We start from the raw sequence: 15,579 nt of genomic DNA on the forward strand, positions 1-15,579 counted from the left end.
GCCAAGGCAGGTGGGATCACTTGAGTCCAGGAGTTCAAGACCAGCCTGGGTGACATGGCAAAACCCCGTCTCTACAAAAATATAAAAGTTATCTTGGCATGTTGGTGTACACCTATAGTCCCAGCTACTCAGAAGGCTGAGGCAGAAGGATCACTTGAGCCTGGGAGGCAGAGGTTGCAGTGAGCTAAGATTGCACCACTGCACTCCAGCCTGGGTGACAGAGCAACACACAATCTCAACAAAAAAAAAATTTTTTGTTTTAAAGTCACAAAAGTCTTAATAGTCCCAATAACCAGATTGATATGCTCACTACTATTAAACGTGATTCAGGCCGGGTATGGTGGCTCACGCCTGTAATCCCAGCACTTTGGGAGGCCGAGGCAGGTGGATCATCTGAGGTCAGGAGTTTGAGACCAGCATGGCCAACATGGTGAAACCTCGTCTCTACTAAAAATACAAAAATTAGCTGGGCGTGGTGGCAGGCACCTATAATCCCAGTGACTCGGGAGGCTGAGGCAGGAGAATCGCTTGAACCCAGGAGGCGGAGGTTGCAGTGAGCTGAGATCGCGCCACTGCACTCCAGCCTAGGGGACAAGAACAAGACTTCGTCTCAAAAAACAAACAAAAAAAAACAACAACAAAAATATGATTCAGGCCGGGCGCAGTGGCTCACGCCTGTAATCCCAGCTTAGGCGGGCAAATCACCTGAGGTCAGGAGTTCAAGGCATTCTGGCCAACATGGCAAAACCCCATCTCTACTAATAATACAAAAATTAGCTGGGCGCTGTAGCATGTGCCTGTAATCCCAGCTACTCAGGAGGCTGAGGCAGGAGAATCACTTGAATCCAGGAGGCGGAGGTTGCAGTGAGCCGAGATCATGCTACTGCACTGCAGCCTGGGAGATAGAGCAAGACTCCGTCTCAAAAACAAAAAAACAAAAAAAAAAACAACAGTGATTCAGTGGTAAGTCTATCATTTTTAACAAATTTTCAAGAAAATTAATAGTCTAAATTTTAGCATCACTATCCTCTAAGGTTCTCCAGGCTTTATAGTTAATGATAAGTGGCTACCTTCTTTTACAAAGAGAAGCTAGGTCCACTATTAGCTGTGTGAACTTGGCCCTGTTATTCAACATTCTCTTTGACTGAGTTTCTTTGTCTGTAAAATGTGCATAATACTGTATCTGTCTCAAAGGACGTTGTAAGGATTCAATGATATGTGTGTAAGGTGTTTAGTACATTGTCTGGTACAACACAACACTCAAAAGTGTTAACTATAGTCATTTAAGACCCAACCAGTCAGCAACAGAGAAAACTCTGCAGATCCAAATCCCAATTCAGAGTTTCATTTACATTGAAAAGGATACAGAAAGCAAAGCCCAACATCCATGAAAATCAGTAGAATTCAGAAGACAGACTCCAGATCCAAGACAGAGGTGTACCCAACTTAGAAGCATGCTTCCTGAGTAAGGGGAGTCACCTGGGGTGCTCAGGTATGCTGGGAGAAGTGGTAAGAAATACAACAAGACAGAGATTGGGGACAGACAGAGAGCTCATCCACGTACTGCAGCCAGAAACCAATAGAACTATGAGGAGATAAAGAATCCACAGGCTACTGAAAGTTTTAGAAAGCTCAGTGTGTCCAAGGACAATCATAGGGGGAAAGAAGAGGAATTTGAAATCCCAAGCTAATTTCCTCTTGAGGAGCCAAATCCAGAGTCCCCAAGAACCACTTGTTTACTTACATTTCAGTGCAGCAGCCTCTTAGGCCACTCTTATTTCAGCCCAACGGAAAGTCCAATAATCAATGCTAAAATGCCCAGCAACACAACTACTAGCACAATGATAATTATCAATTTCTGGAGAGAGGAATAAGACAAAAACAAATCATTATTACAAACAACCAAAAAAATAACAACTCATCCAAAACCTAACCCGTCACCTCTACATAGAAAATATCTTACCAGTCTGAGTAAGAGGCCTACATCTCTACATACAGACATCCTTCTAGGATACTTCATTTATTTTTAAGACAGGGTTTTTCTCTATCACTCAGGCTAAAGTGCAGTGGCATGATCATGGCTCACCAGAGCCTCGACCTCCTGGGCTCAAGTGATCCTCCTGCCTCAGCCTCCTGAGTATAGGCATGCACCACCATGCTCAGCTCATTTTCTTTATTTTTGTAGAGACAGGATTTTCCCATGTTCCCCAGTCTGGTCTCAAATTCCTGGGCTCAAGCAATCCTCTCACCTCGGCCTCCCAAAGTTCTGGGATTATAGGTGTGAACCACCACACCCAGCCTAGGACACTTTAAATTTCTTAAATTACTTCTAGGCTAGGAATGCCAGCAGAGAGAAATACGGGGCCTCTCTCAGCTCACACTGCAGTTCTGAATATGTGGAGAGACAGAATCAGAGCCACTATCATGGGGTCTCTAAGGAGCAGTTGGCCAAGATAAAAAGTCACTGACTGATTTTTTCCGTTTTAAGAGGGAATGTAAAAGTATTTTTGATAGAGTTCTAATTTCCTACTTTTGCCCATACTCCTACCTGTCAGACCCAGTACACTGCCTGGATATCAGAAAATGCCACCCAGCCTGGATTCACCATGTAAAATAACTTCCCAGTCCCCTAAATCCCTGCATAAGCAATAGGTAAAGTTGGATGAAAAACAAAGAACTAAAGAACAATATCAGAGCCCAAGAGAACCAGTCAAAGGAGAAAAGTCTAAAAAGCAGAAGCCACCAGAGCTGGACACCCACAGTCGTGAGCACAGAAGCCTGGAAGTCCTTAAGCGGCAGGGGCACCAGAGGGTGGGCAAATATAGTGGTGTGGTAGAAAGAGAATGATTGGGATCTGAACTTGAATCCCAGTGCCTCTACTTACTAGGTGGCCTGAACCCAGTTACTGAGCCCCTGACCCTCAACTATCTCATTTATAAAGTAGAAATAACAGGTGCTCCATCAGATATGACATAATGTATAGATAGCAGTTAGCATGAGCTAGGTACAAGGTAGAGAAAAAGAGAAGGGAGGCGGGGCTTGGGCGCCTGGAGTGGAAGACAATGAAGAGAAGGTTTCTGAACAGAGGAGTCAAGTGTAACATCTGAAAGGCTCATGAGCTAAGTCCAGAAGAAGATTAGCAGCACCACCTGGGCCATGCATCCATCCTACAGAACTGCCTTTCAAGTGTGGGTTCTTGGGGAGATAGCTTGTGAGCCAGATCCATGCAAGGCACACCTGGGAAGGAAGGGCAGGCAGCTTGTCTCTAGGAAAGGCTGAGGGAGGGGTTGATGAGGCCACGACAGAGAGGGAGGTGTGGGCTCAAGGACACAGGTAAGGGTGGCCAGGGAGAGGAGATACTAGTAAGACAGCTGAGACGAAGGACAGCTGAGATGAAGGTGCTCACCCTCCGGGCTTCACTCTGATACTTGACAGCCTTTTTGGTATCTGCCACGGCCCGCTCCACAAAGCCCACTGACTGGTCCATGTTGTTCTCGATACGGTCAATCATGGATCCCTTTCCCCAGATGGAAGAGGTGGTGGCAGCAGAAACAGAGACAGGGAGAGGGAAGAGAAAGAGCGAGACACAGCAAACAAAATGGACTCTCTTCTCTGAAGGCCACAGGAGAGTCTCACCTTCCGGGCCTGACTCTGGTATTTCACAGCTTTTTTCGTTTCATCTCGTGCCTTCTCCACGTGGTCCACTGTGTGCATGACATTCAACTCTATGTTATCTAACATCTCACCCTGCAAAGAACAGACTCTGGTCACACCCAGTAAACATCCCAGGATAGTCCTAGCCAGTGCGGGGAAGGGATTCTCTTTCTTACAATCTTCAGTGGCAAGAGGAGCATCCAGAAACTTTGATGCATGGCCTTCCATGGGACACCCATTCACAGTCCTTGGTGGTGGGGTGGCGGTCACTTGTTCAAGAAACATTCACTGAATTTTACTACTTCTCTGTGCCCAGCACTCCACCGGGCATCCAGAACATACTGTCTAGATGCCTGGTAACTACCTATAAATATACTCTGAGATATCTCCGGACAACCTTTGTTATTTTTTTTTTTAACACTTAAGCACATGGAGAGGAACCGAAATAAGGATATCTCATTGTTCTTAGGACATCACTAGGATGCTGGCCTCTTCCTGGTCATTCAGACCCGAATCAACATCATTCAGCCTGAATTGAGTACATTCACTAACTGCAGAAGAGTGCCTGGCACACAGTAGGTGCTCAATAACTATCTGAGGTGGGGAACATTTGCTTTCTCTAAGTTATTTCCAGGCCCTTTAACTGACAGACATTGGGTTTACCCAAGCTATTTGGTTATATTTTCCCTTCCAGACAGTGGTCTCTTGACAAGCTTCCCAACCATTTCCTAGCAATCACTTCCTGACAGGGAAGTTTGATCATTCCAATTAATCTTAGGCATCTTAGGAATTCTCCTCAACTACCCAACCCAACTCTATCACTTTATGGCAGTCTGTAAACAGAACAAGGCACTTACCACCACTTGAATCTCAAGCCAGTTCCTCGGCAAGGCAGTGTGGGGGAAAAGAAGAGGTGGGATGGAGGGACTTGTGAAATGGTCTCAGAGGCCAGCAGGGAATGGGGGGAAGCACCCAGGCCCTCAGCAGGGAACCAATGTCAAAAACTAGTCAAGCTGTGCTCGAGCTTCAACTAGGTTGTGCAGTCTGCCTACTACAGAAGCAATTTTCTCTCCTATCCAAGTGTCAGAGCAGCTGGAAGTTCATGGCAACAGTGCACAGCACCATGACCCTGTGGCACACTTAACTGTCCCGTAAGAACTAGGAACCATCTAACTATGTGAAACTAGCGCCCTATGCAGGCAATCCAGAATTCTATCCCGAGCAAGCATGCCTGGGGCAAAGTAAGCGTCAAACTAGCACCACGAGTGTTTCGAGTCTTTCTGTCAATGCTATTTTGCTACCCCTTCATTCATGTTGTTGTCTGCTCTGTGCCTTAGCAAAAGGTGCCAAAATTAAAAAAAAATACAAACAGAAAAAAAAATGGAAAAAAATAAAAATTTATGTTAAACCTGAGTCTTCCCTGTGAACTAGAGAAAAGATCACATTTTCAGTGTCATCAGTGAACTAGTCCATATCAGGAGGCTGTTTTAAAACGTCACCATTAGGAGACCCGATCTCTGATTTTTAAGAAAGAAAAAAGACAAATCCTGGGAGGATTGCTTGAGCCTGGGAGGTCAAGCTGCAGTGAGCTGTGATCATGCCACTGCACTCCAGCCTGTGCAACAGAGCAATACTCCATCTTAAAAAAAAAAAAAAAAAAGCAAAAATCCAGGGGAACTGGGTACTTGACAGAACACATCAAACCCTGTATCAACTAGCAACGACTGCAAGGCCAAAGGGACGGGCAAGAATGACAAGGCTAAGATCACCCAAAGTGTCAACATTCAATTCGAATGCACACTTTCCCACGGGATTCTGTTTCTCCTTTATGCAAATTCCCAATGGTTCTCCCACCCTACCTCACTGGCTTCCAGTATTCCCTTCCTCCGTGTTCTCAGGAGACCCTGAGCTTTCCTCTCCTCCCTCCCCACGCTGGGACTCACTGCCACTTACCTGATTCTCCACCAGCATGGCGATGTCCATAAACATGTCATGAAGCTCCTTGATGCTGCTCTCCAGCCTCACAATGTCCTTGTGCCGTCCCTCAATCTCACTGAGGGCTTGCTTGGAAATCTGTGAGTCAATGATCTACAACAGGCCACACACAGACTGTTAGCTACCCCTGCAAGAAAGGCTGCCCCTGCCACAGCCCTCACGCACACTCCTGGGGAGCTCCTTGCCTCCCTGAACTCCCTGCACCTGCAGCTCCCCCTCCATCTGCTGGACTGCATGAGCTCCGCAGTGGCCTCCCTGCTCATGAAAGGGATGTGCTATCCAAGCACACAGGGCACTCACCCCAGAAGTGAAGATGGCCGGGTTGCCACTCTCCAACATCTCCTCCAGCTCCTCGTCGGTTGTCTTTTTGCCGGCTTTGTAACAAAAGAAGTAGAGCGTCAAATATAAGATCACAGTGGAACACCATCTGATAAGGTCCCTGAAAATTAGGAATGTGACTTCCCTATAAAGACCATGGCCTTTACAACACTCCCCCAATTGCCTCCTGATTCATCTTATTTCTCCCCTAATCCAAGCCATCCTTAACATTATCAGCAGTTACCTTCCTAAAGCACGTATCTCATTACATTGTTTCCTAGCTCAGAACATTTCCTTGCCCCATTCACTACACTATGGCGTCCAAGGCCCTCATAACATGCTAGTTCATGGGCAAGCCCTCCCTCAATCCATCCTAACCTTACGCTACTCCAGACACACCCTTTTTCCAGACCGTAGACAACCTGCCACTCCTAAACACACTTGCTCTTTCTTGATTATGTTCATACCATTCCTCTCATCCAAAGCACCTTCCACTCCACGGGGCCCTGCCTTCCACATTACTACATTCCTAAGGGGTACGGCTTTATTTATTTCTCTAATCCTCCCAGCAACTTACACCACACTATTTCATAAATGTGCTTTGTTGTCAAACAGACAGCAAAATGATACAATGAGTCCACAGGACAGCAACTGTTTGGCAAGCATTTCCCCTCTATATAGGAGACAATGCTGGACCCCATACAATAAAATTACTTGGGCCTGATAAACACAGTGTCACCTTTCAGCCTACAGCCCAGCATTCAGGATGTGCCAGTGCTGTAGGAGCTGCCCTAGACTTAGGCACAAAATGTGCTTGCTGCTTGCTCTACCAGGGCCTCAAAACTTGGGATGGACAACCAGGTGGCAGGAAAGGTGGAGGGCACACGCCAAACCTCAAGTACATACTAATTTCGAGCTGCCGCTGGATTCGCCCTTTGCTGCGTTCTCGGAAGTCCACCTGAGCTTCATTGTATTTGGTCATCACCTCCACAAACTTCCGAGAAAGGACAGAGTGCTGTGGGATGATGTAAAATGCAGTCAGGCCCCAGTGGTTCTGTAACTGTTATAGAACCCCTCCCCACCCCCACATAGCCATCTACAATAGCACTAGACTTGGAATCAAAAAACCAGGTGTCAAACCAAGTTTTCTGTTTCCTAGCTTTGCGCCACTGGGAGAGTCCACTGCCCTTTCCAAAGCATGGTTTCAGCACCAGTTTACTGAAACCGGTTTACTGCTGACCTCACGTGGTAATTGTGAGGCCAGAGGTCATCTCTAAATCTCTGAGCCCTACATCCACATGGACTAGTAGCATTTTTCTGGCACAACACTTGGCTTGCATTCTAAAACTGTCAGATTCCCTTCCCACATGTCATACTTAACAAAGATCCTTGAGTTCTTACCCTAAACTCATCTCCCCAACTTTTCTTGCTTATAAGTAGATGCATTCTCTCAACAGCCCTGGATGCCTAAGCTAAAACCTTCCTAATAATTTTTATTCCTTGCTCACCTCTCAGCATCAAGCCCTACTTACTGGTTTCTCCTTTGGAAAATCGCCAGTATGTATACTTTTTCCAAACCCACTACCACCATGCAAATTTAGACCAAAACCCTTGCAAAAACCTAACTAGGGACCTTCCAGTCTCCTGCTTCTTTCCCACTTGTAAACAGCTTTCAAATGGCTACCATAATAATCCTCCTAATATACTGCCACCTGAAGCAAATGCCTGTAAGTTATAACATCAGATCCAAATTCCCCAGACTGGCCCTCAAAGACCTCTAGAATGTGGCACTACATTATCTACTAAAAATTATGTGTCCACTATCCCACAGCAAACTTTTTTCTCCAGAAAGCCTATTGTCTTCACGTCTGCCCCTTACATCCAATCCCCACCACTACCAACCACTGCTGCCAACACACACACATGTGCACGCCCCAGTCCTGGCCCTGTGCCTCTCAGAGAGTGGAAACTACTTCCTGAGCCTGCTCATGTTGGCACTCTGGCCCAGCCTCCTCTGGCTACCCCCAATTCTTCCTGAGATCTTTTGATGCTGAGAGCACCATGCATGTGTCTTCTTATCCCATCCTCCTGCTGGGTCTTAGATAATAGCTTTCCATGCCACTTCAATGGCATGCCAGTTCTTTAAGGACAAGGATCATATCTTTGATGACCCCTAAAGTGCCTAGCTCTAAACTGGACAACCAATGACTAACAATTGTTAGAAGACATTAATTTCCTCTCCTGTAAAACAAGGAGACACACTAAACCCTAAGCTGTGCTCTAGGAAGCCTGAAGAAGCTCTTCAGGGGTATGCAACCATAAAAAATGATGAGTTCATATCCTTTGTAGGGACATGGATGAAATTGGAAATCATCATTCTCAGTAAACTATCGCAAGGACAAAAAACCAAACACCGCATGTTCTCACTCATAGATGGGAATTGAACAATGAGAACACATGGACACAGAAAGGGGAACATCACACTCTGGGGACTGTTGTGGGGTGGGGGGAGGGGGGAGGGATAACATTAGGAGATATACCTAATGCTAAATGGCGAGTTAATGGGTGCAGCACACCAGCATGGCACATGTATACATATGTAACTAACCTGCACATTGTGCACATGATGTACCCTAAAACTTAAAGTATAATAATAATAATAAAGAGAAGGAGAGTACAGGAGAGGGGCCAAAAGGGCTGGACTCTGGCCCTGACCCCTGTTTCAACCTGGAGAGTTCTCCTTTACCAGTTCTTCAAATTGAGTTTCAAATAAGGATTGTATTAAAAAAAAAATCCCTTCAGTTAAGGGAAAATAATAAGAGATTGGACTAGATATTCGTGAGACCAGGAAAAGTCTTACCTGGGATTTCCGAATCCGAAGGTCTGCCGATGACCTGACCTCATCTTCTTCAATATGCTTCTCCATGCCTAAAGAGGAGAGGAAGGTTATACTTGCAACCTATCTCCGCCTCTAAGAAACATGCTATTCAGTGAAACTTCCTCACTCATTCCCACACATCCAGCCCACGGAGATGTAACAGGTGGGTGTCACCTCAAAAGGTCAGCTCCCAGATGAGTCACAGGACATGCATTCCACAGCCTTTACGATGAACAGGTTTTGGCATAACAGTTAACAGCATGGGTTCTGGTCACCATGAGACTTAGGCTTGAATCCTTGCCCTGGCACTTACTGGGTGTGACTTTGAAAAAGCCACTTAACCTCTCTTAATGTACCTGTTCTCTCATCTGTAAAACAGAATAACTGACAGTCCCTCCCTCACAATACTAATGTGAAGATTAAATGAGAAGACACATAAAGTGCCTAGCACAATGGCCGGTGCACTATCACTGTTATTACTGGAATCTGCTACTAATGACTCCTCCAGTTAAAATAGTTATTGCAATATACTTGGGGGGAAGAAATGGTAAATTGAGCTGAGCAATAATGCTTTCTCTTCTGATCAATAGCATGCATGCACCAAATACACTGGGCAAGAATGCAGGCTCTAGCAACAGAACTAAGTACACCTTCCAGGCTCTGGAAGAAATGAATCTATGACAGTAGCTTCATTGAACTATACTCTCCCAAATGGCGGGAGTGAGGGTATGGGAAGGTGGTATGCCTAGCCCACCAAGAAATATCTGTAGACTGAATGATATCTCTTGTATTTATATATCTCTAAAATGACTATTCAAATTATGTAGGTGGCTGGGCATTGTGGCTCAAACTTGGAATCCCAGCAATTTGGGAGGCCCAGGAAGGTGGATCACTTGAGGCCAGAAGTTCAAGACCAGCCTGGCCAACATGGCAAAACCTCGTCTCTACTAAAAATACAAAAATTAGCCGGGTGTGGTGGTGCATGCCTGTAATCCCAACCACTTGGGAGGCTGAGGGATGAGAATCACTTGAACCCAAGAAGCAGAGATTGCAGTGAGCCGAAATTGAGCCACTGCCTTCTGGCCTGGGCAACAGAGCAAGACTCTGTCTTAAAAAAAAAAAAAAAAAAAAAGTATGTAGATGCCAGGGAAATAAGACCAATAAAGAAAAGTTGATGGGCCAGGTGCGTCCCAGTTACTCAGGAGGCTGAGGCAGGAGAATCATTTGAACCCAGGAGGCAGAGGTTGCAATAAGCCGAGATCGCACCACTGCACTCCAGCCTGGAGTGAGACTCCGTCTCAAAAAAAAAAAAAAAAAAAAAAGAGAGAAAAGTTGAAAGACTAAGTTAAAGGACCAAGTCACACAACTACTCAGCAGCTGAAACTGCATTTTAATTCTCATCTCCTAGCTTCAATTCTGGACGCTTTCCAGTACAGTCAGGATTTAAGAAAAGGTAAATTTCTGGGGCTACAATGGATCATTGCGGGGACAGAGCCCAAATCACAAGCAAAGATGGACCAAGAGGTGTCACTTCCATCAAGAGGAGTTTCAGTTCGGAAAGCTGGACCCTTGGGGAGCTGAGATAGATGGTGGTGGGGACTGGCTTGTTTTCTTTGTTCCCTTCTTACTCTTCAGTTTGTTCCGGACGTTATTGGCCCTTTTCTTAATCTCAGTCGTGAGCTGCTCTAGGTCATCCTTGGTTTCTGGGTAAACAAAGGCAGGCAGAATCCGTTAGAAAGGAGAAGACTGATTCCTTTGTGAACTACAGCAATCATCATCAGAGGAGGCGAGCTTTCTCAGGCATCCACTGCCAGAATGGTATTTATCCCAATGCACTCCCCAGAATCTGTCATTAGAATCACAGAGTGCTTTTTTTTTTAAAGGCATTTTCCAGGCACCCCATCTCAGTCTATAGAATAAAAACACCCACGGTTGGAACCGCAAAATCAGCCCTTTCAACCCTCCTAAGTAATCCTGCAGCACATAAAACTGTGAGAACTCTGCTTTTAGAGGAAAGAGCCTACCATGGGGGCTTTGGTTGAGAAGGTTCTAGGGAGCTTATGGGGAAAAGAGATTTCAACAAAGGCTAATCAACTTAAAATGAGGCAAATATTGATGACACACCTACTACACACATCATAGGTTGTATGGAGCAAACTAAGTATTAGCTATAACCATTCATTCAAAAGCCATTCTTCAGGCCCTACTACAACTTTGGAACAGAGCTAGAAACTATGGAATCAGAAAGAAGATCTAGATTTTTCCTGCAAGGTGTTTAAAGTCTAGTGGGAGACAAGGGAGAAATAAATCAGCAGCTCTAATATGCAGTGTGGAGTAAGGTATGAGTTCTGGTCAAGGTGTGCACAGCCTGGAGGGATCTGGAAAAGCTTCTAAAGATGGAGATGAGCAGGACTGAGTCTCAAAGACTGAGAGTTGGCCAGGTAGAGAAAGAGACTAAGAGCAGGAATCCCACAAGAAGAAACAGTAAGTAAAGGGTATGAGTGAACAGGAAATGTCTGGGAAACCAGAGAGTTGCTCTGGCTGAAGCATGGGAAGCAGGAGGAAGACAGCAGGAGACGGGCTGGCTGGGAAGACAGGAATGTGATCAAGACAATGCCCATATGCTCTGCTAAAGTGTTCCCACTTCAGTCTTTAGGTAATAGGGCCCATGGGAAAAATGAAAGAGTGGAATGACAGTGTCAGGCTTGTTCCCTGTTCTTAAGGAACCAAAAATATAGCCCTAAACCACCCGTGTCCAAACCGTGGAACGCATGGATTTTTTTGCTTATCTGTGGTGGCTGATATCAGGAAAATTATGTGCAAACCTTTCTTTTAGCTCATCAGCTATCGTTAGTGTATTTTATGTATGGCCCAAGACAATTCTTCTTTCAATGTGGCCCAGGGAAGCCAAAAGGTTGGACACCCGTGCAAACAATTAGGGGAGAAAAAACGTTTGCCTAGGTGGTGGTAACAAACAGGAGTTTAGGAATAGAAGGAATTTCTGTGAAGTCGAACCATTTTGGAACACCTCATGGAAAGAAAAAATGGACTTGATCTGGTAGGATTTGGAAAGAGGGCTAGGAAAAGCATTTCAGGCTTGGGAAATAGTACACACAGAGGCTCAGAGGAGGGACAGGGCACAGGGTATGTAAGCAGCAGTGGGAATCGTCGCCGGTCAGGAAGAGGGACTAGCTGGGAAAACAAGAAAGTCTGGCTAAATGGTTGGAGTGGGACCATGAAGAGAAAACCTTGACTGTGGCCAGGCAGTAGGAGCTCAGGTAAGGTAAAGGGGAGGGAAATGAGATAATATGTACACTAGTGCCCTGTAACTTGTACACTTCCCTACTGCTCACGAAGGGCAAGAAAACAAGGCTGGCTCAGCCCCAAGGAAAGGGTGATTGCTGGGTGACTCAGTTCTAAGTAAACACTCACTTGGCTCTGGAATCGGTGCAGACAGAATGATACTGTAGAGTTTCTTAGCCTCCTCTACATGTTCTGAGATCTTGTCAATGTTAAGCCGAGTTTCCTCAATCTATAATCAGAAAGACAATAACCTTCATCATCAAGGAGGAAGTACAGGTCCATGGCTGAGATAAACGTTTGGCAGAGCTGCTGGTGAAAGCTGCCCATCTTCTGGGTTTGTGGAAGAAGATAATGACTTAAAGTCCTCAGGTGCCCAGTGAGTACCCTTTCCATGGTCAGATAAAGTCATCTCAACAGAACAGTTGTTAAAAATCCATACTCGTTGCTCCCTTAGAGTAATACATTTGCCCACTTTGGATGGAAGGATTCAGGCCAAAGTCAAGAAGAGCTAAGAAAAACCATGAAGAATGATCAGAGGGGGAGAATCAGCAGACCTTAGCAGGCAGAGCCTTAAAGCCTGAAAAGTGAGAACAGAAAACAGTGAGGATGAAGGAGAGGGGAAAAAGGAAGGAAGGAAAGAAAGAAGTGAAAGGAAAAGAACAAACCTAGAGAGTAAAAAACACAGAATGAGAGGAAGAGAAAGACAGAAACAGACAGGTCAGGCGTGGTGGCTCACACCTGTAATCTCAGCACTTTGGGAGGCCAAGGCGGATGGATCATGAGGTCAGGAGATCAAGACCATCCTGGCTAACACGGTGAAACCCCGTCTCTACTAAAAAATGCAAAAAAAAAAAATTAGCCGGGCATGATTGCGGGCGCCTGTAGTCCCAGCTACTCGGGAGGCTGAGGCAGGAGAATGGCGTGAACCCGGGAGACGGAGCTTGCAGTGAGCCGAGTTCGCGCCACTGCCCTCCAGCCTGGACGACACAGCGAGACTCTGTCTCAAAAAAAAAAAAAAAACAGAAACAGATAAAGAAGACAAGGAGAGAAAAAAAGAGAGATATTAGGCAATGAAGGTCTCAGGAGACAGCCCAAGCTTCTCTAGGACATATATGTTCTTGTACTAACTGATTTTCTCAGACGATCAGGACCCAGTAGCTCGAGCCACAGCCCATTTCTGCATATTTCTAAGGTTCCTGATTGTACAAGGCTGTGGGTATCATAAAATATTTCCAGCAGCACTTCATTCCCAGGTAGAACGCCACTGTCAGACATTCCTGCATGAGCTTTGACTGCAGCCTCAGCTCCCCCTTCATAGGTGCCCGTGCCACTGGTACCACAGCCCTGCTGCAGTGGAAGCCTATGTACAGGGAACAGGGCAGGAAGGAGAGACCTCAACACCTGCAGGGTCTATCTGCTTCACTCTCAAAAGTGAAGGGCACATCAACATTGCAACAATTAATACACAGAAATCTTGTAAAATGTCATACAGTAGGATCCTAACATCTGAGATGCAACAAAAATAAAACTCAATGCATATGCAGCTTCCAGCATCCCTCTTTTCCCATGGATACTTCACCTTTTTCAAAACCTGATTATAGCTCTTCATATTCAATAGAAAATAGGAGAGGCCAGGCACAATGGCTCACACCTGTAATCCCAGCACTTTGAGAGGCTGAGGCAGGCAGATTACTTGAGCCCAGGAGTTCAAGATCAGCCTGGGTAACACGGCAAAACCCCATTGCTACAAAAAATACAAAAATCAGCCAGGCATTGTGGCATGCCCCTGTAGTCCCAGCTACTCAGGGGGCTAAAATGGAGGATCCCTTGAGCCTGGGAGGTTGAGGCCACAGTGAGCCATGATCATGCCACTGCATTTCCCGCCTGAGCAACAGAGTGAGACTCTGTCTCAAAAACAAAAAAAAAAAAGGGAAAAGAAAGAAAATAGGAGAAATAATACTTGAGCTCTCTAGCCCTCAAATCAGTACTTCTGCCACTGGAGCACAGGATTTTCCCCTCTATAAATATATTGGCTTAGATGTGCCAGTTTGAGAGTAGAGCTGCTTGCTGAAAGATGTAGCATAAAATTACAATGTAATAATATCATGGGAGTGTAAACATACATACAGGTAACTGCCCAAATATTTGTAAGCATTTTAAGAATTTACAAAACAACCTATAAGACTGGACCGGTACCATTATTCAAATGAGGAAACAAGTTTAAAGAAATTATAGGTCACATAGCTAGTGGTAGGGACAGCATGCAAACAGTGCCCTCCACACTCCAACTGGGATGTTTTTTTCCATTAGATTGAAGAGTTAATTTTTTTAATTATCTGTACTGTTTAGCAACATTCCAGCCCTACCCAGCTATAAAAAGGGCCTCTGTTACAACCTATGAATACTCACTGATACGGTTTGGCTCTGTCTCCCGACCCAAATCTCATCTTGTAGCTCCCATAATCCCCATGTGTTGTGGGAGGGACCCAGTGGGAGACCATCAAATCATGGGAGTGGGTCTTTCCTGTGCTGTTCTCCTGATAGCAAGTCTCTTAAGATCCGATGGTTTCAAAAACAGGAGTTTCCCTGCACAAGCTCTCTTTTTGCCTGCTGCCATCCATGTAAGACGTGACTTGCTCCTCCTTGACCTCTGTCATGACTGTGAGGCTTTCCCAGCCACATGGAACTGAAAGTCCATTAAACCTCTTTCTTTTGTAAATTGCCCCGTCTCAGGTATGTGTTTATCAGCACCATGAAAACAAACTAATACACTCACAGACTCTACGGGTGTGACCACCTCAGAATCTACTGGCCCCTCTTAGAACTCATGTCATTGCATCACACCATGTTTCCAGTTCCACCACATGACTGTCTTGCCAAAGCAATTACACTGTTTTACAGGATTGCGGTGGGGGGAAAGACTTTCTAGAAGAAAACACACTTAACATTTTTAAATGAGTTTATCAAATTTTAACAAGCCATGAAGGACTTAGATTTTGCATGTTCAACAGATTGGTTGTCACAGAAGTTCTCTCATCTGGAAAATTATTTTATAAACTGAAGAGTATCCTGACCCAAAGTTTAGTCAATGGTAGAAGCACAGGAAGAGATAGGAAGTTTCTAGGATGAGACTGTCAGGCCTCAGGCTCAGTGTCACTACAGGCATTTGGAGACTGGATGGCTGACACTCACCCTGCCCTATGCACAGGAGAACTGGTCCTGGGTGCTCTATCCGCAACCTGCCTACGGGACTTCCCAGGCCCAGGGAGCACTCCATTCTACCCTACCCATCCCCCACCCACTGTAGCTGGTCTCTTTCCTCTGACCGCATCAACCTTTCTATCTGGAGGCATTTCAGGGAATCTGATTTCACAGCAATTTAGTCAGTTCACCAAATAATCACAGGACCTTTTTGGGACCTCAGGATGGGC

The 15,579-nt window shown here is 45.5% G+C and overlaps 1 protein-coding gene across 4 annotated transcripts in view; it reads right to left on the reverse strand.

Annotated features, from left to right (window-relative positions):
• STX3 (syntaxin 3) overlaps window positions 1-15,579 on the reverse strand; it is a 47,400-nt gene that overhangs the window by 3,569 nt on the left and 28,252 nt on the right. The window contains exons 3-10 of one of the 4 annotated variants that reach the window (XM_063670885.1): window positions 12,278-12,377; window positions 10,474-10,548; window positions 8,828-8,895; window positions 6,874-6,982; window positions 5,950-6,023; window positions 5,608-5,742; window positions 3,637-3,747; window positions 1,748-1,858 (exon numbers count right to left, since the gene is read on the reverse strand). In XM_063670885.1, the coding sequence (XP_063526955.1) occupies window positions 1,775-1,858; window positions 3,637-3,747; window positions 5,608-5,742; window positions 5,950-6,023; window positions 6,874-6,982; window positions 8,828-8,895; window positions 10,474-10,548; window positions 12,278-12,377 (756 nt within the window). In that variant the 3' untranslated portion in view covers window positions 1,748-1,774. Of the gene's footprint in view, window positions 1-1,747; window positions 1,859-3,406; window positions 3,518-3,636; window positions 3,748-5,607; window positions 5,743-5,949; window positions 6,024-6,873; window positions 6,983-8,827; window positions 8,896-10,473; window positions 10,549-12,277; window positions 12,378-15,579 lie in introns of those variants that run through there. The other 3 variants (XM_054439427.2, XM_054439426.2, XM_063670886.1) reach the window with 3 other exon arrangements.

This window comes from Pongo pygmaeus, chromosome 9, assembly GCF_028885625.2.
Source record: "Pongo pygmaeus isolate AG05252 chromosome 9, NHGRI_mPonPyg2-v2.0_pri, whole genome shotgun sequence".
Taxonomy (NCBI): Eukaryota; Metazoa; Chordata; class Mammalia; order Primates; family Hominidae; genus Pongo; species Pongo pygmaeus.